General features: G+C 40.8%; 1 protein-coding gene across 7 annotated transcripts in view; it reads left to right on the forward strand.

Moving 5' to 3' along the window:
- TEX2 (testis expressed 2) overlaps window positions 1-21221 on the forward strand; it is a 120554-nt gene that overhangs the window by 36665 nt on the left and 62668 nt on the right. For all 7 annotated transcript variants that reach the window (XR_012154893.1, XM_073311242.1, XM_073311245.1 and 4 more), the window contains exon 2: window positions 17011-18662. Coding sequence is in view for 6 of the 7 variants with exons in the window: in XM_073311242.1 (XP_073167343.1) it covers window positions 17037-18662 (1626 nt within the window). In the remaining variant the exon portion in view is untranslated. The remainder of the gene's footprint in view (window positions 1-17010; window positions 18663-21221) is intronic.

The following is a 21221-nucleotide window of genomic DNA, read 5'->3' on the forward strand; positions in this document are numbered from 1 at the left end:
CTAGAAAAATGGTTACAGGTAGGATAAGTTTCAGAGTAACAGCCGTGTTAGTCTGTATTCGCAAAAAGAAAAGGAGTACTTGTGACACCTTAGAGACTAACCAATTTATTTGAGCATGAGCTTTCGTGAGCTACAGCTCACTTGGAAATTTCTAGTTCTCGCCCTTTCCAAGGTCACAGAGAAACATCTTGTGAATCACCCAAAGACCTTAAAAATATGCCTTTGGAGAGGGAATGTTGAAATATCATCTGCAAATTAGGAAGAACTATTTTAAATAGGGTTATTTCAGATGGGAATACAGGTTTCTTTGTGTCTGATAATGTTTATGGTATCAGCATGCACTGTGTTTGAGGTGTTAATTTTGCCAAGTTCCAGGGAGTTCAGATTTTTTTTGAACAGTGGAACTTGCATTTCAACTACATTATTTTAATATATCGATGACCTCAATAAGGGTGAATAAATACCTTTGAAGCAGACTCATTGTGGTACCCATGATGTTTAGTGAGTCCAGATTAGATCTGGTTTTCTCTGAGGTAATAGAGAGACATTTTAATTATCCATCAGGATTCTGATAATGTCTATAATAAATGAAGTCAATAGACAGGCACTTAAGAATAACATCTCGAAGAATGAAAATCCCTTGACTCTATTACACTGGTGGTCAGTCTTTATATTAAAATTTAAATTACTAATCTGATAGGCTGAATTAACTGCAACTTCACAGAGTGAATTTCATTAGGGCAGTTGATCTGGAGGTTGAAATGAATAGTGCTGGAAGTAAACAGGATCTGCTAAAGGTATGTATATGTGTGGTATGTGACATGCTAAACTGAGCGTAGCCCTCTGCAGTAAGGAGTTGCAGATAGTATTAGTTGGACAAAATAGTCTGAAGGTGTAAGGCCCCATGCATACACTGCATTCAAGAATTTAACTTAAACTGTGCACAAGCACAGTTTAAATTCTTGTGGCAGAAATGAGTTATAAACATAGCTGAATCGGTGTTGGCAGGATCAAACCAGGTTACAGTTCTCTAACCCAGGTGGGGGAATAAGGTAGAAACCTGTCTTTTTGACCCACTTATACCATGGTTTCGCCATACCGTTATAGGTTTCAGTCAATGTAGAAAGAAAATGAATACAGACTAACACGGCTGCTACTCTGAAACCAGTCAATGTAGAGTTAACCTTAAATAGTCTTGCGTAGATGAGGCCAAAGTATAAGCATATCCTGAACATGGGTAATGTCCTGCTGTGTCTTGTAACACCGATGCCAAAGTCTATACTATTTGTGTTGAGAGTGGCATTTAGGAAGGTTTTTTTATAAAATTATATATACTTCATAGATGGAGGTGGGAAAATATCAGCTAATGGAGACTTTCCCTCTTTGGTATGATGATTAGTCAATTGTGGTATAAAATTTTGCTTATTCATTGTATCAAAATTATTTCCAACCCACTTGTTTTGTTAGTAAAATTAATCTGTTTCAGGTAATTAACACTGCATATATTAGCAACTGATATTTAAATAACTTAAACACCAGGCAATTAACACTATATTGTGAATTTGGGATTCTAAATACAGATTGTGCTAATGACCTAACTAAAGAGTAGACTTATTGCTAGTCAAAAATATTGTATAGGAAATAAAATGTTTAAAACAAACCTGAAGTGCAGATTATTTCTTTTGTGTTGCCAGACTCATGATCCAAATGGACGCACATAAAAGATTTAATCTATGGAAGCTAAAAAAAAAATGGCAAGGTAATAGTGCCCAAGTGTATTGTTGTTGGAGCACTCACCTCTGATCAACTTGTGAAACTACAGTGGTCAGTCTTAAAAAGTGTTGTCTTGCATAATAGTACCTCATTTGCGTTATTCTGTGTACATCACTGTACTTAACGTAGGAAAAATTGCACATAGTGATATAACATTTACTTTGTCTAAAGTAATTGAAAAGTTTTTAAAGGCAACCACTGTGTATGGGTGTGTACACATGCACTTACAGAATAATTGCAAATTTTTGCCATTTAGGAAAAAACAGTTACCACATGTTGGGGTCAGATGCTGCAGTTTCCCCTATGCTTAGATTAGAAAATAACTTTAAGGAAGCGTTGTTTGCTTGCAAACAATGTCTTTAAGGGTGACCATGGTACTTAAAGATTTTTTTTTTTTTAATTCTTTTATCGGGCAGATAATTCTTTTAACAAACCAGTTAATTTTTTACTTTTCAGTTGCAAATGTATTTTTATCTCCCATCATCTTTCTGAGTTTGGGGTGAGTTTAGTGCATTTGAGAGAAGCTAGGGTCTACAGTTAAGGAAAGTGTAAGAATGTGCTATATGAGAGAACTTGGATTCTGCATTTTTTCATCTTTCAAATGTTGATGTCCCACAATTCATGGTTGAATGGCGTGTGTGCATTCTTTTGCTCCTTTCCTGCATTTGCTATGCCATTCATGTATGTTTTATGCATGATGCAAAACATTAGAACTCAGAAAACCACTGTGGCATACTGATAGATAGATCAGAAAAGGACAATCCAGTGTATGGGGAACTAACTTGGGATTCTGGGGACCTGGGTTCAATTCCTAGCTGTGCCAGTCTTCCTGTGTGACCTTGGCCAAGCTACTTAATTTCTGTGTCTCAGTTCTCCATCTGTAAAATGGGGTTAATAGTACTTCCTTACGTCATAGGCAGAATGTTAGGATAAATACATTTTAAAGATTGTGAGATGTTTAGGTACTTAGAATGCCCTTGACTGCTGTCTCTGAGAGAGGCCTTGTCTACACTACACAGTTAGGTTGACATAAGCTGCCATGCTGTGGAAGGGTCTTCACTTAAATTTGGCTCCTGCTGATGTAAGTGCCTCTCTATGCCGATTTATTAACACCACCTCCCTGATTCGTGTAGAGTCACAGTCAGTGTAAGGTTGATGAAGTGTCAATGTAGACACTGTTGCTTACATCAACTGTTACTGGTTCAGGAGCCATCCCACAATGCCCTGCACTGACAATACAATCGATACAAGCGCTCCTGGTGAGGTCGCACACCTCTGACACAAGGGGCCAAGTGTGTGTGCACACAAGCGATTAATAATGGCAGTGGCTGTATACCAATGTAAATTAGGTCGACATAATTTTTTAGTGTTGCAGGGATAGGAAACCATGTTTCAAAAAACACTATCCCACAAAATGGAAATCCTAAATATATAACGCACTCCTGTTTTCATAAAATAGCTCCATTCCAATAAAGACAACTAACAGTTGTCTGCATAGACACAGTGTGTGGCAAGCTGGAATGTAAATCTGTGCTGCTCTGGTGTGCTGTGCGCTAGCTAACTATCGTGTGGTCCTTACTGCTGCACACTAAAAGTTTCCTGGTGTGCTTTGATCTACCCTGCTTTTAATCTTAAGCAATCTAAATGCTCATTTAGACAAGCCGTAAATTTGTCCATTGAGAGTTTGTATCTAGAGTAGAGTATTTATGCAGTACAGATTTGCTTGTCTTTGTATGTAAACTGAAAACCATAAAATTTAAACTACTGTTTCGAAGACATTCTCCAGAACTTTGAAACAGAACCCTTAAGAGACGTGTGAAGTGAGCTGTAGCTCATGAAAGCTTATGCTCAAATAAATTGGTTAGTCTCTAAGGTGCCACAAGTACTCCTTTTCTTTTTGCGAATACAGACTAACACGGCTGTTACTCTGAAACCTGTATTTGTCTTGGGCACATTGTCATTTGAAGATCTCACTTGTGAATTGTAAAACTGTGGTTTTAAAACTGATTTTGGCTCATACCTAATGCTGACACATTGTTATTTACCATGTCTCTGCAGAAGAACCTGATAAGTATGCTCTGTTGTGATGGATTTTGAGTGATGAGGACAAGTGTTTCCTGTTGTAGGAAATAGACAAATCTCTTTTCACCTGTTACCAGAGTCTGATTTAAAAGTAAATTGCTAAAGACTAAATGTGTAATTGGGTGTGCTAGCTGCTGCGTGTTAGCTGCTGCGTGTTCATTTATTCATCAAGGAGATGCATAGCACTTGTGTTGAAAGCATTTTGAGTGTCTCCAACAGTCTATGGGATTTGGTGTATTAGAATGAATATGTCCATAAATATGCTGTGGTGTTGTAGCTGTGTCAGTCCCAGGATATTAGAGACTCAAGGTGGACACGGTAATATCTTTTACTGGACTTATGCTAAACAATCTGTTCCACCTTTTATTTAGCTGTGGCACTGTGTGTACATTTCCCAGACCTGAAGAGCAGCTCTGTGTAAGCTCGAAAGCGCGCGCACGCTCTCTCTCTCACCAACAGAAGTTGGTCCAATAAAAAATATTACATAACCCACCTTGTCCCTCTATCTCTATAAATACACTTATTCAGAGCAAACTCTCCATATGGATTTGGACAGGAAGATGAGTTGTCTAGGGATAAGCACGAATGTATTACCAAATGTAAACCTTACACAGGAAATGCCTTCATGTTAGCTTTCACATCAGCTCTCTAGATTCACTACTTTGAGCCACACGGTGTCCGGAAGAGCTGCCAACTCGCTCAGATTCCAGCAGTTGATGAAAATCTCTCTAATCTGAGGAAACTACAATGCATTGGTGATCTTTCTGAAAACACCATCCTGGCCACCATGGGTGTAAAAGCTCTTTATACCAATATTCCACATGAGGATGGACTACAAGCTGTCAAGAACAGTATCCCTGATGAGGCCAGGGCACACCTGGTGGCTGAGCTTTGTGACTTTGTCCTCACCCACCACCATTTCAGATTTGGAGACAATTTATACCTTCAAGTCAGTGGCACTGCTGTGGTTAACCGCATGGCCCCACAGTATGCCAACATTTTTATGGATGACTTAGAACAACGCTTCCTCAGCTCCCGTCCCCTAGCACCCCTCCTCTGCTTGTGCTTCATTGATGACATCTTCATCATATGGACCCACAGGAAGGAGGCCCTTGAAGAATTCCACCTGGATTTCAACAATTTCCACTCCACCATCAATCTCAGCCTGGACCAGTCCACACAAGAGATCCACTTCCTGGACACTACAGTGCAAATAAGTGATGGTCACATAAACACCACCCTATACCGGAAACCTACTGATTGCTATACTTACCTACATGCCTCCAGCTTCCATCCAGGACACATAACATGATCCATTGTCTACAGCCAAGCCCTAAGATACAACCAAATTTGCTCCAATCCCTCAGACAGAGACAAATACCTACAAGATCTTTATCCAGCATTCTTAAAACTAAAAACCCACCTGGGGAAGTGAGGAAACAGATTGACAGAGCGAGACAGGTACCCAGAAATCACCTACTTCAGGACAGGCCCCACAAGGAAAATAACAGAACACCACTGGCCATCACATACAGCCCCCAGCTAAAACCTCTCCAGCACATTATCAACGATCTACAACCTATCCTGGAAAACGATCCCTCACTCTCCAGACCCTGGGAGGCAGGCCAGTCCTCGCTTACAGACAGCCCCCCAACCTGAAGCAAATACTCACCAGCAACGACACACCACACCATAGAAACACTAACCCAGGAACCAATCCCTTTAGCAAACCTCGTTGCCTGCTCTGTCCCCATATCTACTCTAGCGACACCATCAGAGGACCCAACCACATCAGCCATACCATCAGAGGCTAATTCACCTGCACATCTACTAATGTTATATATGCCAGCAATGCCCCTCTGCCACGTACATTGGCCAAACCGGACCGTCCTTACGTAAAAGAATAAATGGACACAAATCGGACATCAGGAATGGTAACATACAAAAGCCAGTAGGAGAACACTTCAGTCTTCATGGACATTCTATAACAGATTTGAAAGTAGCTATACTTGAACAAAAATATTTCAGAAACAGACTTCAAAGAGAAACAGCAGAATTAAAATTCATTTGCAAATTTAACACTAGTAATTTGGGCTTGAATAGGGACTGGGAGTGGCCGGCTCATTACAAAAGCAGTTTTGCCTTTCCTGGAATTGACACCTCCTCATCTATTGTTGGGAGCGGACTACATCCACCCTGATCGAATTGGTCCTGTCAGCACTGGTTCTCCACTTGTGAGGTAACTCCCTTCTCTTCATGTGTCAGTATATTTATGTCTGCATCTGTAATTTTCACTTCATGCATCTGAAGAAGTGGGGTTTTTACCCATGAAGGCTTATGCTCAAATAAACCTGTTAGTCTTTAAGGAGCCACCGGACTCCTTGTTTCTTTAATACCGTGGTATTCTCCCCTTAGCTTACACACAAGGCTCATCCAGTTGCAAAATATGTGCTCCTACACCTGTAAAAAATCTGTATCTGAGCTTGTGAATAATTGAAGAGAGTTTACACTGTTTAGGGAAACAAGCTATTTGACTGCATATTTTGAAAGTGGAAATAAACAAACTTGGTTATGTGTTTTGATTTCTGGCCTGGAGATAAAGCTATGTTACTTAAATGAAGGACGATTTTTCCTTCCTGTCCGTCCCCGCCTCCAGTAGATTGGTTGGTGGTTTGGGGGGGGAGGGGGGTTGTTTGTTTTTGAGAAGGCAGAGGAATTTGAGGGGGGAGCAGAGAAAAACATTCCACAACAGAGGTGTAAGTCAAAGCAATCTTGCAAATACACTTCTCTAAAGGAGAAGAGGCCTGTGTAAAGTATTCTCGAACATTACCTTCATGGCATGGATTTTCCTCCTCCATCCTCCTACTAAAACAACAAGGGGTCTGGTGGCACCTTAAAGACTAACAGATTTATTTGAGCATAAGCTTTTGTGGGTAAAAACCCCACTTCTTCAGGTGCATGGAGTGAAAATTACAGATGCAGACATAAATATACTGGCACATGAAGAGAAGGGAGTTACCTTACAAGTGGCGATATCCCATTACAGCTATTTAAGTTACTTGCTGCAGTATGCCTCTGACCGAGTCAGTGCATTATAATGTGGATTCTGGCTCCCTGTACTGTAGCTCTATTATCTGACCATGAGGCAGAACTACATTTTTCCTGTCAAACACAGATGAATGTGCTTTCAAGGGTTTGTCTACCCTGTGGACTGTGCACTGACATAACGCCAGCATTGTAGGTATGCTGGTGCAAACCTCTTATACAGCAGCCCATCTACACTAGAAGTGGCTTGCTTACTCCACAATAAACTACAGCAGTGAAATGTTATAGGTTTCTGCATTAGTGCAAAAAAGCCTAAGGTAGACAAATCCCAAATCTTCTTTTAATAAATAAATGGTCAATATAGATATTTAATTTTTAAAAGCACAGAAGTTCTTTTTCAAAGCAGTGTTAGGAGGGGTAAATCTCTTAGCTGATATTGCACCATTATACACTTCAGCCTCAGTTAAACTCTGTATTTCTGTCATGTGACCACAAGAGCCCTTAAAAAGCAAAAGGATCAGTCTTCTTATTTCAACAACAACAAAATATAGAAATATAAGGCCCTGTCTTTCTGACTGTAATTTGTAAGATAACTCAATATGGAGCCTGCCTGAAGCAACTCTGATGATCATATCTATCACCAAGCGGCAGACTTCTGACATTTTAATTGGAGGTAACAAACAGAATCTGAAAATTTTTCCTCTTTTTTTTTTTTTTTTTTTTTTTTTCAAGAATTCGGGCTGCTTAAGGTATGAATGTCACTCCAGCTTGAATCATTTTGTTTTTCACATCTGTCTTTGCTCTTAAAATAAATATAAAGGTGAAGGTTAGCCATGGTTATGTGGAGCTCAGGGAACCTTCTTTACCCTTTTTTTAAGGGAAAGAATTGATGGTTTAGACCAGAGTGCAGGGCCAATGCTAGTATTTTATAGAAGGGTAAAGACCAAATAAGGAACATTTACTGAGAGGTATATTGCTTCACATCAATACACTTCAGAAGGTGTATTGCTTCACATCAAATGACTGCTGTTCAGACCGTTGCATAATATTTTTATTGCAGTTCGCTATATAAAAAGATATTTAGTTCAAAGACCTTGTATGTTGGTAGCTTGCTGCTTCTCTTACCAAGGCAAATTATATCTAAGTCTATAGCAAATGAAATCCTTAAGTTCCAAAAATGTGGCCCAGAATGATGAAATTTCTCTCCACTGCAAGATGTGGTATTAAATTATTTATTTTAAAAACTGAAACTGTATATCTCCTTATTGTAACAATAGCCTATTGCTTCAAATATTCGTCAAACCGTGTAAAATGCTGCATGTTCAAGGAGATGGAATGTTAAGGAATATATTAAGTTTCTCAAGGATCTCCCTGTTCCTAAATAGATCAGGTTTCACCAATAGTGTTGTAAGAAGATGCATGAGGTTCTACCAGCCTCTCCTGCAGCAGAAATCTGAGGGAAGGGTCCTCTAGAATCCTGGAGGGGGTGGGTGTGCATGCGTGGGTGCTTTGCTTCCTTCTGCTCTATGATCCGGGATCTTTGTCCCTACTGTGAACCTGATACTTAAAACTGAGAAAAGTAAACTTAAATCATATCTGTATATGGTCCAATAAGTTTAGTTATAACTCCTGTTTCTCTATGGGGTTTGAGTAGCTGATCAAAAACTACTGGTTTTTGGTTTTCATTTTTGGAGGGTCTTGTCCTTCCAATTGGAAGGTAGAATAATGATGATAGAAGCAGTCTTTACGAGGTGTCATTGTAGAACATAATAAGCTCTTCGCTGTTAGAAAAGTGACATAGTTTATGCCACTAGAAATATTTTTTTCTGTCTTTCCCTTTTATGTAGTATGATATTCAGTCAAAATATCCTTGTTTGCTAGCATGGACTATTAAACTTATTGCAAAAGTTAGTTGGTAGCTGTTGGTCTTGTAGGCTAATTTATAGTCTTTGTTTTTGTCCATTGCACTTAAACTTCCACAAAACCTTCTCTCAGATCTTGTTACTCCCTTTTTCTTGGTGTGGCTTTTTCCACCCTCTGGGTCAGTGTTGTTATGTTTTTATGGAGAACTGTTTTTGTTCTTTGCTGTGAGATGTCTAAAACTGTTACGAGTTGTTCACCCCAGTCGTCAATCCATATATTACAAAATCCGTATTCCTGTATGCTACATCTTTGTTTGTTATCCCTTGATGTGAGATTCTTCTGCAGTTGTATGAGCTTTACAGAGGATTCTCTTAATTCTTTGTTCTTTGAGGCTATTCCTTATGTGTATTCCACTGTCGGTAAACATGTGCTCCTTGCAGCCGAGACCAGAGAATTCTTGCAAGCAGTGTGTGTTGGTTTGGTCCACACCTGCACCCTTTTCCTCCCACTGCTCTGCATTGACTGTATAAGGGTCAGTCCAGACTGACTGCCTCTCCTGGTCTTTCTGTCCGTCGCATGGCCTGAGTCGGAATATTCCAGTGTCTGGAGCTACTCCTCTCCCTTCCTGGAAGTGTTTCAAAGTTTTTTATAATTCACAATTTATTGTTAGAGTAATAGCTTTTCCAGTTTAGCTAGCTGTTAGAAAGCCCACCCCAGTGACCCCTCATGGTCTCCCTGCATGGGACTTAAATTATACCCAGGCTATCGGCCTTCAAAACTGGGTCTTGTGTCCCTGCTCCTTTTCAGTCAGTGACAACCACCAATGCTGCCTGTACTGCCTCCGAGAAGCACACATCTCCAAGTGCAGTAATCTACCACTCTTATCCCAGTCGAACAGGCAGGCCTGAGAACTCTGGCTGTGGAAGCACCTTTATGGAATGCACAATGAGGACTCAGACTTGGGACAGAGAACCCTCCGTACATCAGCCAGAGTCACCAAGAAGTGCACCTCCTAGTGCAATATCTCACTCAGGAGTGGGAAAGAGCAGGGCTAAGGACCCTTTGGCTGGGCCTTCTCATGAGACTAGGGGACATTCTCATAAGTATCAAAGCAGATTCTTCCTAGATCTACTAGGAGGAGAGATCCCTCCTGACCATATCCAAGTCAGGTGAGTCTTCATGCCCAGGCCGCAAGGACTTAAGTCTCCCTAAGCCTCATAATCATAAGATGCGTCAGAGCAAGGCTTCTATGGTACCAACTTCTGAATCAACAGTGACACTGACTGCTGTACTGACTCAGACAAAGCACCAGGACCTGGTGGACTGAGAACCATTGGTACCAATGAAAACCAGTTGGTCAGAGATTCATTCATCAATGGTACTCTCATGGCTGTGTAAGGAATGGCTGATTACGAAGGGTCTTCTCTCACTAACTCCAGTTGTACAAGGTGACAAGGTGCAATCTTTGAAGGGATTGGTTACTTATACCATCTGGAAGATATCTTCATCCTAGATTCACAGTCTCCTCTGTTATTAGGACTGATTCTCACCAGGGATATTTTAACACCGGCAGGAGTCAGAGACCTGGGAACAAGTCCATCACCCATCCCTACCACTAGCTGAGGCTTTCTATAAATGCCAATGGAGCTGGATCCAACCTTTTAAGCAATGGGAGGGTTGAATGTACCAGTAGCACCATCTTCACCGCTGAGGGAGATCAGCCCAGATAGGGGATAGTCTCCTGGAACCAGCCTCGCCCACACAAGCAGGGGTCCTTCTCCTTGGATTGCCTTGGGGATTGCTGCAACCTACTTTTGACCCCTCATACTGGCCTTACTGGGGCCACGGAACCCATATGCATGTAGTCAACCAGTGTTTTTTGCTAACAGGGAGTCATATTGTGCCTCCTCTTGAAGAGATCAACAAGAACCTCCCCCTGAACCCATGGAGAGGAAGAAGATGAACCAGATCTGCTGGTACTGACAGGTGTATTTGTCTTCCGTACTCAGTGAACCGGTTGCTCCAGTCTCACCATCTCCTCCAGATGATCACCGGGAATTCTAGGAGCTGCTACAGAGAGTAGCAGAAGAGTTCAGATGTTTTTAGAGGAGGTCCAGGACTTGCAACACAAGCTCCTGGATATGTTACAGCCAATGGGATCTAGTTAGGTAGTACTCCTGGTGAACAAAGCCATACTGGAACTGTCTAGTGCTGTATGGTACATATTGGCAACACATGCCCCTATCCCAAGAAGGCAGAAAAGTGGTGCTTCATGTTGAAGGGAGAAGAGTTCTTGTTCACTCATCCTGCCCTGAGCTCCCCGGTTGCCCAGGTGGCCATGGAAAGAACCAGGCAAAACCACCAAAGGGCCACCCTGTAGATGAGACCAAGGTTTATATCTATTAGCCTCCAATGTAGAATTCAGGCTCTCCTGCCTAAGTACAATTTTCTGAATTATTCAGATTCAGAGCTCCCGAACTTTAAGGACAAATTACCCCAGGAAGATGGGTCAATTTCAAGACCTCCTTGGCTATGGCAAGCTAGTGGCCAGAATCTTGATACAAGCTGTGATTGATGCAGCCGATATGACATGTCTCGATATGACATCGAGATCAGTGGCAACTGGCATGTTGATGTGGTGGGAATTGTGGTTTCACTTTTCTGGGTTTCCCAGGGAGGTACAATATACTCTAGAGGACTTGCCCAACCTTTCTAACCAAAATCAGATGTGTCATTGCACTCATTAAAAGATTCCTGGGAAACCCTCCACTCCCTGAGTGTATCAATACACCAGCTCCAAAGAGGAAGTACCAGAACCAGCCTTAAAAATGGAGGCCTTTACTGTAACCCTTCAATCACCAGTACTATTACGAGTTGTCTTGCAAATGGCAGGAGGTACAGAGGTTGATACGCTGCCGCTTCCACTTCAACTACAGCTACCCAACTTCCATCCCCAGGCCCAAAAATACTTCGATGGGACACCTGGGAACTGTGAACCAATGTATTGCCATCTCCACACAATTGTGAGTCCCGCTTTGGTGGATGCCTATCACAATTTCTCCACAACTGGAGGGAGATAACAGGCAAGTGATTGCTGGATACCATCCATTCTGGCTATTTCATTTGAGGTTTTTCTCCCCATCCCCTCTTTTTCAGAGACTACTTCAATGAGGAGATCCTCCTTCAGGAGGTAGCATCTTTCCTCCAACAGGGAGCAATAGAGTGGGTGCTGCCTCAACATTAGGGAAAGGGGCTATATTCAAAATATTTCCTAGTTCCCAAGAAAAAGGGAGGTCCTCAGTCTGTGCTGGCTCAGCATTTTTATTTGCAATCTAAAATTCCCCATGTTTTCCAGGGATATTTTTTTATTGGTCCCATTGTAAAGGGTACATGGTTCATAGCTCTTGACTTGAAAGACATGTGCGTTCATGTGGACATTCACCTTTCCCACAAAAGATTCCATAGGTTTGTGTTGGATGCCAAACACTACCAATACTGGGTACTTCTGTTTGGCCTAGCAACAGCATGCAAGGTCTTCACAAAACTGGCTCAAGCAGGCTCAGAGGTAATTCAGGGATGACTCATCAGGCTTAGACGAAGAGGTAACTCAAAGATTACTCATCATATTTTCCTGTATTTAGATGACTAGCTTCTGAACAGCTGGTCCTGCCTAGAAGTCCTGGCATCAATTATATTGCTACTCCACTTCCTAGCATCCTTGGGATTCTGTGTAAACAAGGAGAAGTCTAACCTGACTCCGAAGCAGACAGTAGAATTTATAGGAGCAGCCCTAGACTGCCAAGGGCTTATCTTCCCACGACAGAGTTCATGCCATGGGCACTCTGATAGACCACGTTACGCACAACACTTGAACATCAGTTTGGATATGCCTTACTTTTTTGGGGCACATAGTGTCATTTACTTATGTGGCTCTCTTATTGCGGATCGGATGCAGATCAAATTTTATATCTGTGCAGGGCTCTATATATCAGAAATACATTATATATAATCAGAATACTTAACAGTGGGGGCTAGAGGGCTCAGATGGCTGTGTGAAATTTCATATTATAAATAAAAGGAGCTTTTCATTCCTAGGGTACTGATGCAGATACAGAATCAGGTCCATAGGATTTGAAGATCATTACTATCTACACCCATTATAGGTAACTTGTGTGAAATTAATTGGTGACCTTAGGGCAGTTCCTAATAACCAGACACCCATATTGCAGAAATTGCCATCTCCCTTGTTGGCACACATGGCCTCCTACTTTTTCTCTCTAACCCTCAAGAAGTGGTGCCTTCAAGAGGCAAGATGGCATGGGAAAGTTTTTGTACTACTAGTATTTAAATTTATTGAGCAGGGGCACAGGCAACTTCAACTTATTGTTCTGGTAATACAGTTACACTTCATGAGCCCCCCCAAAAATCAGATCTACACGGTTTGGCACAATTGATACTGCATAAACAAAAGGTTCAGGACTAGAATGGTAGGAGGGAGTTGGGAGGGAGTGCTTAGGGTTACCATATTTGAACATTCAAAAAAGAGGACACTCCATGGGGGTGAGGTATTTGCTTGTGCCCCCTTGGCCCTGCCCCAACTCCACCCCTTCCCTGCCCCCATTCCAACCCGTTCCCCCTCCTCCCTCCCAGCCGTGCAAAACAGCTGTTTCGCGGCGCAAGTGCTGGGAGCTAGGGGGAAAAAGCGGGCACTCTCTCGAGTGATCAACATTCACTTTCTTTCTCGGATGATCAACTCTTCTTTGGGGAAAAATAATAATGGCAAAATCCCGGACTTTTTTAGATATTTAAAAATTCCTCCTGGACAGTGATTTAAGAACCAAAAAGCTGGACATGTCCGGGAAAATAGGGATGTATGGTAACCCTATGGATGTATGGTAACCCTAGGAGTGCTGAAGGTCAGGATTGATGTGCATTGGCAGAAGTAAAGTGAGGGACCTGGGACTGTTACAGTGGGGGAGTGTGTGTGGGAAGGAAAGTGGGGAGAGTTGCAGAGAACTGGAATAGTAGGGATACTATAGGTTATGACTGAAATGCATTGACAGAGATGTGGGGGTGTTGTAGGTCAGGATTGCAGTGTGATGGTGGAGCTAGGTAAGAAAACCTGCCCTAGTTCTTACCTGCACTAAGCTTGGCTCAAGTAAAGTGAAAGATTAACAGCACTAACTTCACTGTTAGGATAGAAAGCAGAGCAAACTAAAGATTGGTTAATCAATTTCACATTGTTTGGGTTTCTTGTATGAATCGTCTCAAAAACAATATATCTGTACTTGAGAGTTTGACAGTTGTGCCTTGAAGTATTGATTTCTCCAGCCCCTTTAGAGCCTTTCATTCTTTAGTAACAATCAAATTATGAGCAGGTTTGCAAGCTGTGGTAGATGTCTCTGTATTTTAATTGCAAATACAATGAAACCAAGACCTGTGTTTATTGTTCGCCGATTAATCACTGTGAGGTGTTTGACAGTGTGAACTAATTCTATTTTTCAAACTGAAATATTGTAAGGTTCTTTACACATAAGTAAAAATATGCAAGTTAGGCAATATATACCAGTAACTACTAAGGACACTGGAAAAGTTGTTATTCCAGTGAAGTTGATTTGGATTTTTTGTAAGAACAAAACATTTGCCAGGGTCTTGAATATTCCACACACACCCACCATTGGTTTTTTTTAAAGACTTCTTGTGCATATATCCAGGAGATAAGTACGCTGTGGTCAAGAATGATGACCACCTCCTGATGAGGTTAAAATGGACTTAATTCCATCCTGAGTTCTTCTGGATGGAGGAGCAGCAGTGATGTGATAAGTGTGATTTCTAAAAGCCTTGGTTCAGAACAGACCAGCAAAATAAGCCACTTGGGGAAAATGTTCAACAATAAACCTTCTCTAGCTTCAGTGAAGAAGTAGGCTATTGGCTGGGGAAAACAAGTTTTCTGTCCCTCGGCCCGCGCCGCTTCCTGCAGCTCCCATTGGCTGAGAATGGCAAACTGCGGCCAGTGGGAACTGCGATCGGCCGAACCTGCGGACGTGGCAGGTAAACAAACCGGCCCGGCCCTCCAGGGGCTTTCCCTGTACAAGCGGTGCCCCTAGTTTGGGAACCACTGATCTAAACAGTAAAATATGACTTAGTAATACATGTTTTATTACAAGAGTACATTCTTTGTTAGTGTTCTAACAATGGGCATGAAGTCAAAATCCTATTTGACTCTGGTCTTGCATTCTGAAAACAATATACAGAGTTTCTCAGAAAAGAACTGTTAACTTAGCTGTGTAACAAAGCAAAAAAAAAAAAAAAAAGTGGGAGGTAAATCATGGGACACAAGGAATGGGTTTGATCAGTTTTGGTGAAGAACAGAAAAAATTCCCAAAATACTGGGAATAGCACTCCACACCCACTTCTCTCCTAACCTGCATTCTACTGTTTCTGGGGTGGGAGGAACCTTAATATTAATAATTTTCTTGCTATACCAGTTTGCATAATTATCAGTAAAATGCTATTCTGTTACGAAAAGTGAATCTGTAAAACAGACAATATAGGGTTTCACGTTTGTATCTGAGGCCTTGTCTGCATTGCCACTGTACAGCACTGAAACTTTCTTGCTCAGGGCTGTGAAAAAACACTCCCCCTTAGCAATGCAAGTTTCAGGGCTGCAAAGTGGCAGTGCAGACAGTGCACCAACACTGGGAGCCGTGCTCCCAGCACTGGTAGCTACTCCCTTCGTGCAGGTGGGTTTTTTACAGTGTGGGAGAGCTCGCTCCCCCAGCACTGGTGCTGCGACTACACAGCCATGTTAAAGTGCTGCTGCGGCAGTGCTGTAACATTGGTAGCGAAGACATGCCTTTAATTTCCAGAGCAAATTGCTCATGTTACAAGTGAAATAAATAGATAAATAATACAACACATTTTTATATCTTTTTTCCCCCTCCCAACTGCAAATTCACCCTGGTATCTAAAACCTCAGCTGGGTTTTCCATTCTTTTACATTATCACCTGTAATTGCTTCTTCAGACCAAATTTAGCTCCTTATCGGCAGTAGGATTGCACTGCTGTAGCTGCATGGCAAAACTTGGCCCTGCATTTGGAACTTGGTTAACAGTTCTGTGGATGATGTGTAAACCAGAACAGAATCCACCTCCCTCTCCCATAGCCTTTCTGAGTATAACAGCACTTTAAATATCAGCAAAGACTTCTGATTGATTCCACTTGTCAGTTTGATTACAGCATGTTCACAGTGCCTGAAAATAGCTTAGTTACTAAAGTGACAAACGTATTGTCTTGACAATGAAAATAAAGTACTGCCTCATGGGAAATTGCAGAGGTAATATTTTGCCTGACCATTTTGGATGGTGGTCACCAGTGCCTTGGATTCATTTCTTTTTAAAAGTGTGTGTGTTCTAGTTCCCTTTTTTTGCCGTTCTTTTTTTTGGTCGGAAAGATGCCTGAATTATCATATGCATGTCATTAGTGGATGTGGTGTGATTAATATACAAAGTGGTGTTGCTAGCAAGTTTGGCTCAGTGGGACTTTATTTTTTAAGTGACCTTGGTGCATAGAACTAGATGTGGAGATCAGTATCTTTGAAACAGATTTGTGATAATTTCTCTCTGAGCTAGTAGAAGTATGTCATAGTGGTGACACATTTAGGCTTCAGAGAATGGAGTCGGTCTGCCTATACTGCAGCACCATCTTCGTTGTATAAGCTAAGGCTGCTTCTTGTTGAGAGATGTGGAAAGGAGAATTTGTTAGCTCCTAGCATTCAGTGGGGATGGAACTTAAGAAGATTTTTTTTTTTAAACCTCTCCATTCCCCTGTTTCTCCTACACACGCACACCCTCCTTTGCCTTCATTCTCCTCCACCTGCTTTGCTCCCTGTCATTTTCTCTGTGACTGAGTCCCCCTTTTAATCTTTGCATCTGATATGAAAAGCATTGTTATGTGCACTTGGAGAAACTACTTTTTCCTCAAGTTTGTACGTATTTTATGTAAAACATATGTGTGACTTTTTTGAAAATAAATTCTTGGTTACTGTAGAATTTGTTTATTTGTTTCACTTGATAAAGTGCAATTAAATCCAGGGGAATGAAAAGTGCCAGTATGGATATCTGCTGCTCTTAAGTTGCACACATGCCATATGTAAATAGTTTTTTCTGTGTTTCTCTTAATAGTTGGAAATAAGAGTGGGGTTTGAGGAGAAATCGCCTTTAATTTAGTTCAATATTCTCTCCACAGACCCTGACACATCTCTGGGACCTGCAATGACAAGTCTGAACAGTAGCCATGCAGAGAAAACTGATGAAATGTCTTCAAAGCAGTCTGCCCCAAAAGTGCAGGTTCAGCGATCTGTTTCCCGAGATGTCATCACCATTCACTTCTCGGCATTTGGGAAGGAGGAAGAGGAGGAGGAAGAGGAGTTTAAGGAGTCTCCCAGTGATGAACTGGAAGACCAAAGCATTGTAACAGCACTTGAAGCCAAGGAAGACCTCTGCTTTGAACATGGTGGCCATGATTTTTGTGGTCCAGCTACCTCACATAGCATGGTTGACTCTGCATCCCTCCTACCTTCGTCACCTGTGATTTTGCCAACCGTAAACACTGTAAAGCCATTAGATTCTTCTTCAGCATCGCAAGTATTCGGTGCAGTGCCATTAGTTCCATCGCCCTCATCTGATTCGTATCATGTAGCTAGCTCATCAGGTGTGTTGTCTCCTTTGGAACAGAAAGCCAGCTCGTCATCCTCCCCATTGTCCTCTCCATCCAAGCCAACTGTCTTGTGTAGTGCTTCATCCACTGTTTCTAGTTCAAAGCCTTTTATGAGTTTAGTTAAGTCCCTTTCAACAGATGTAGAACCAAAAGAGCCCACCCCGCCCACAAGACATAGACACTTAATGAAAACTTTAGTGAAGTCTCTGTCCACAGACACATCTAAACAAGAATCTGAAGCTGTATCCTACAAACCTGACTCTAAACTGAACTTACACCTGTTCAAACAATTCACTCAGCCTCGAGTTACAGGTGGCGATTCCAAAACTGCTCCCTCCTCCCCATTAACGTCTCCTTCAGATACTCGTTCTTTTTTTAAAGTACCTGAAATGGAGGCTAAAATTGAAGACACTAAAAGACGCCTTTCAGAAGTCATCTATGAGCCTTTTCAACTCCTCAGCAAAATAATGGGCGACGAAAGTAGTAGCCACAGGCCCAAAGCCTTATCTTCAAGTGCTTCAGAACTCTCAAATCTTTCAAATTTAAATGGCCATTTGGAAACCAATAACAACTATAGCATTAAGGAAGAAGAATGTGATTCTGAAGGGGACTACTACGGAAGCGATTCTACTCTAAATAAAAGTAACCAGTACAAAACTGCTGAGGAACATGTGAAAGACACTGAGACTAATAACTCTCAGTCTGTAAGCACAAAGGACCTAAATTTGAAGACTTCGCTGGTACTGGAAAAATGTTCTTTGTCTGCACTGGCAAGCAAAGAGGATGAAGAGTTTTGTGAACTGTATTCTGAAGACTTTTTTTTAATAGAGGATGAAAGCAAAGTGGAAAAACCCACAGAACCTTTGCTCCAGGCAGAAATAACTGAGGAATATGGTATCGCACTCAGTAGCGAAGATGAAGTTGATTTATGTGTGCAGCAGCCTAAAATACCCGTTAAGACTTTGTACTTCTTTACAATGTTAGTCTATGCTTATCTTATACTCCCTCTCCCTAGCTACTTCTGTGGACTCTTCCTGGGAGTTGCCCTTGGATTTATGATTGCTATCTGTGTGATTTGGCTTCTTACACCAAGTGCTTGTGAATATCACAAACTACATAAAAATCTTAGCAAGCAGTGGAATACAGCATCTCTGGACATCAAGGAACCGGAAATATTGAAGGTGAGATTTCTTACTGGACATACCTTACTCTGGCTAGAAAAACTAACTTAGTTAGCTCATTTGTACCTTAGAATCATATCTATCAGTGAGTGCAACTGAAGTACCCCTTTGGGAGCATGTGGTTTTGGCAATATTAGAAATGATTTAGTAGGCAAGAGTATTCTACTTCAGCTGCCTTAGTGAATTACTTATGCAAGACGAGAGAGCTAACGTTGCATTCAGCTACAGAGAGAAATAGAATAATCACCTCAAAAAGAAAAGGGCAGATATGTTTTGAACTTGTCTTTCAGAATTGCTGAATGGACTTAGTGGCAAAGATTTCTTTTTTAAACATGTTGTGTGTGAAATCCAGTGTGTCTCAGACAGTGTGCTTTGTTTCTTGCGGAATTTGCTGTCCACATTGCAATTCATCTCATGTAGTCAGTCCAGAAAGTTCCAAGAGCACTGTTTTTTGTTTGCTTGTTTTTTAGTGAAGCTTCCACATTTCCAACATAGAAATAGAGAGAAAACAAACTTACCTCAAATGTCAGATAATTAGGGTGGGAGGAGGAAATGGTAAGTGGAAAATGTCAAGGGGGACAATTTTGGTTGGGGTATGTGTCTCTATTTCAATACTGTGTAAATATCTTGTAATTTATGTATTTTAGTTTGATAATTGCAACCCATCAAATGAGCTAAGACCTGGATTTAAAAAGTTCTAGCACTGCGGCTTTTCTCCTTCTTCAGAGCCCATGTACTCTCTTGCCTTGTTTAATTTACAACTGTACTTTGTCCAGCTGTGACCCTTCTGATCACTCTTTCTATTACTTTGATGTTTTCACTTGGAATCACGGAATCATCTTTTTACATTGGTGGCCACAATAAAAATAAAAATTGAAAAAAAGTAGGCAATTGGCTAATTGGATAGTTTTAGATAAGAAATTATGTCTGGAATAGAACATAACCTCAAACTTCTCAGTGACAATGAATTTCGCTTGATATCATTTTAACTGATTAAAATCTCAGTATACTGTGAGTCTTTATTTTTAAAGTGACATGTTTCAGAGTAGCAGCCATGTTAGTCTGTATCTGCAAAAAGAAAAGGAATACTTGTGGCACCTTAGACTAACAAATGTATTTGGAAAATTCCACTGCATGCATCCTATGAAGTGAGCTGTAGCTCACGAAAGCTTATGCTCAAATAAATTGGTTAGTCTCTAAGGTGGCACAAGTACTCCTTTTCTTTTTTAAAAAAATTGTCCATTAACAAGTCAACCCAAAATACTGGTTATAAAAATAATGAATAGGCTGTTGCGAAATGGTGCATATCTCTTGGTGTTCTGAATGGAGTCCATTCCCGTCAGAGGACATAAAAATTTTGCTGCAATGTGTCTGGCTGCACTGGAGAATCGGACTTCCTAGACAAGTTGCTTATTTTTTCCTCTAATTGAAGACTATTCTGTTTTTTAGGTGGATGACAGTTAAAACTCTCTAGAAAGAGTCTACTTATAATATATAATTGATTAAACTAAATACTGATTATTAAAGGAATATAAACCTGGTTGGAGCTCTCTTTTAATCTCTGTTTTTAGTTGTCACATTCAGGAACGTAATGTCATGCTTTAAAAGCCCTTCAGTCAGAGATTTGGGGAAGGGGGAAACAGATTAAAATAGTGAATATTTTTAATGACAAACGGTCTCTTGAATTTTAACTTCAGAATATTTATTAGAACAAGTAAAAAATGTTTTGCTTTTTGGTATGATCTTTATAAGTTCTCTTAGGACTGTTTAGTATTTATGTAACATTCTTCATTCTGTGCTTTTCTTTAGAAGAATGGCTTGGTTTTTTGTAATGATTGATTTTCTTCTGTGTTTTTTGTTTTACTACTTTTCTGTTCCAGTATTTTTTTCTCTGAAGCTGAGACCTTCAGCCTACATGCTATCATGTGCATTTGTATATTTTTCTCACTCTAATTTATAGTGTAAGTTCTTTGGGGTGGAGAGTGTCAGCCTTATGCATGCATCAAGATGAAGTGAACTGTAGCTCACGAAATCTTATGCTCAAATAAATTTGTTAGTCTCTAAGGTGGCACACGTACTCCTTTTCTTTTTATCCTTAAGACTGTTCCAGAAACACTTTGTGTTCAATAAGTAATCAGCTCCTTCTTTGCTGTTCTCCGTCTAGTTCTCTTTCTTCTACTTATTGTTTTCTCAGGCTGGGGTCTTCCTCTCAGTCATTCTTGTTCTCTTCAGCGCAGGTGTTCATGTCACTAGCTCGTCATCCCAAGATGCACACTGGCTGACAATTACCTCTTCTCCAACAGGTGACCATAAACAGGACTGTCTGCTCCAGCAGCCCTGAAAGGTATATAATCTGAAGTGTTTGTTATTTTTCTCTTTTTGTGTAAAGCTATGGGGGGGAGGAATTTGGACTTTTTTACAAAATTTATAGTAACCAAAAATACTTTTTTTTTTTTTATGAAAAGCTGGAAATTTCCGAGGAAAGCAGTTCCCCCAAAATTCTTTTTTTTTAAGTAAAAATAAATAAATAATTTTTTTGAAAGGGAAGGGAGAAGAAGT

Source organism: Lepidochelys kempii, chromosome 14 (genome assembly GCF_965140265.1).
Source record: "Lepidochelys kempii isolate rLepKem1 chromosome 14, rLepKem1.hap2, whole genome shotgun sequence".
Taxonomy (NCBI): Eukaryota; Metazoa; Chordata; order Testudines; family Cheloniidae; genus Lepidochelys; species Lepidochelys kempii.